Source organism: Myotis brandtii, unplaced genomic scaffold (assembly GCF_000412655.1).
Source record: "Myotis brandtii unplaced genomic scaffold, ASM41265v1 scaffold4259, whole genome shotgun sequence".
NCBI classification, from domain to species: domain Eukaryota; kingdom Metazoa; phylum Chordata; class Mammalia; order Chiroptera; family Vespertilionidae; genus Myotis; species Myotis brandtii.
In genome coordinates this window covers 282128-284445 of record NW_005366311.1, presented here as the reverse complement: position 1 = coordinate 284445, position 2318 = coordinate 282128, and the positions used below count along the sequence as shown (strand labels likewise).

At 42.3% G+C, this 2318-nt stretch overlaps 1 protein-coding gene across 1 annotated transcript in view; it reads left to right on the top strand.

Moving 5' to 3' along the window:
* The first annotated feature begins 120 nt into the window (after window positions 1-120).
* The window catches only part of LOC102249846 (aldehyde oxidase 2), a 45550-nt gene continuing 43352 nt past the window's right edge, over window positions 121-2318 (top strand). Inside the window, exons 1-2 of the mRNA XM_005874138.2 lie at window positions 121-157; window positions 1157-1249. Coding sequence (XP_005874200.2) covers window positions 121-157; window positions 1157-1249 — 130 coding nt within the window. The remainder of the gene's footprint in view (window positions 158-1156; window positions 1250-2318) is intronic.

Sequence of the window (2318 nt, the reverse complement as noted above, 5' to 3'; positions counted from 1 at the left end):
CACGAATTTCGTGCACTGGGCCTCTAGTAATTATATATAAATTATACATATATGAACTATATATATTATAGCAATAATATAAACATATAATACAAACATATTATATCATATCATATCATAATGGTCTCCAAAGTTGAAGACTCTAAGAGTATACAGGGTAACCCCTTGAGGTGTGGGGGGGAAAGTATTAGTGTTTTGAGGTTGTTGTTTTTTGATCATTTACTCTATTTTGTTCTTTTTTATATTATTTTTGCAAATAGTCAGTAGATATAGCAGAATTTTATTAAAATTCTATGGGTATATTATGGGTATGGGTATATTAACAATGTGCACCCAGTTATCATCCACACCCAGTTTAAGAACAAGAACTTGACCACGAACTTTGAAGGCCCTGTGGGCCCTCCCTAACCCCTCCTCTCCCCTCCCCTTCCCTTCCCTTCCCTTCCCTTATCAAATCTCAAGGAAATGATAACATCCTGAACTTCAGCAACAAGGAGGTTGGCTGAACTTTCCTTTCCCCTTCCCTTCCCTTCCCTCTCCTCTGAGGTACTCATCAGCCGAAATGTGGTGCTGGTCAGTCCCTTCCATGTTTTTACAGGTTTACCACATAAACTTCAATCCCTAAGCAAGACGTCATTTGGTTTTATGTACTTTTTGAACTTCACATAATTACATTGACACGATATTAAGTTTCTGCAGTTTGCTTTGTTCATCGAACATTCTTGAGCTGAGATTCGCCCACATTGCTGCATGTAACTGTGCTAGATTTCATGGTATGACTGTGGCACAATTGACTCATTCATTCTATTGTTGAAGGACATGGAGTGCTTTCCAACAATAGCTTTGAATATTACAGATATTCTAATATATGTCTCCTGGTGCCCACATGCAAGAGTTTTCTAAAAACCTCTCATCCATTTTACTTCCCATTTTTATATAACCATGCAGTGAGTGTATAAATAAAAACATATACTGGGAGCATATGTGCTATAAATTTACTTGGCTGGGTATATGCCCACTGCTTTCACATCTATATACATGTATTGTCAATTTTTAAATTAGTATCTGAACATTTTTATGAAAAAATGTCCAATGCCCAAAAAAAGGCATTTTCTCTTTCCTAACTCTCTCTGTAATATATATATTTACTTTTCAGGACCTGCAATGAAATCTCAAGGACATGTTCACCCAATTCTCCTCTCTCCTGCGAGGATTTCAGAGCTGAGTATGGTGTCTACAACAAGTGAGGGTGAGTTCCTGGTGTTCTTGTAAAACATCAGTGATCCAATCCATCCCTGCACTAAACTTCCACTTGCCAAATAGTTTGGAAACTCCTCATACATTGTCTTGTCTGGCCTATTTCCAACTCTTCATCATTTTTCTGGTGTGCTGTACATCCCACCATGAAACTTTACTAACAAAACCTTTGCACAGAATACAAGGTATTCAGATGACATCATTCAATACCTTGTAGTCCCCTGCAGAACTCTTGCCTGTTAGATGCCATGGTGACCTAGAGACAATACATTTGCAGTGTCACTTGGATGGGAGGACAGCAAGAGAGAACGGCTGTTACCCAACAGTTGGTTGAATGGTCAGTTCCAGGGACTGGGAATATTTGCAGAGTGAAAGCAGGAGAAATGTTGTCTGGCACTCAAATGCTATTTTGTCTCCTGGGGACAATGGCAAGAGGCCAAGTGGGACAAAGACCCGCCTGGGCACGCACCCTGGTCCCTAAAACATCCTTAAGAGCCCACTATGTGCAGATATCATCAGGCAAGGTGGCTCTCACAGCGTAGGAAGGAAACATGCAAGACATTGCCTTCAAGATGCATAGCAATCCTTTGACAAAAGGAACTTTGTTTTACTCTTTTCTGCATCCCCCAGAGGTTCTAGCCTATACATACATGCATATGAATACTGTACATGCATGTAAGTGCTCAGTCATTGACTTAATGGGGGGAAACACACACACACAAATGAATGAATTGGTCAGGAACTTGAACTTGGGATGCAGAGGAAATGATAACTTCCTGAACTTCAGCAGCAAGGAGGTTGGCTGAACTGGAAGCAGGCCACTGTGTGTTTGTGGGGGTCAGTGGTGAGCGGTGGAGGGGACCTGCCTTGGCTGTATCACCTCCATCCAGGAGGCCTAGCTTCCTGGCCTCTAACCACCGTCAGCCAAGCTTAGACTGTGCTGCAGGCCAACAAGCCCACCTTCCCCAGCCTCACCCCAACCATGTGCAAGGGAAGGGACCCTTCCTGGTTTTGCTCAGCACCAGAGCTTCCCAGCGTCAGCCTCGGACGACTCAGGCAGC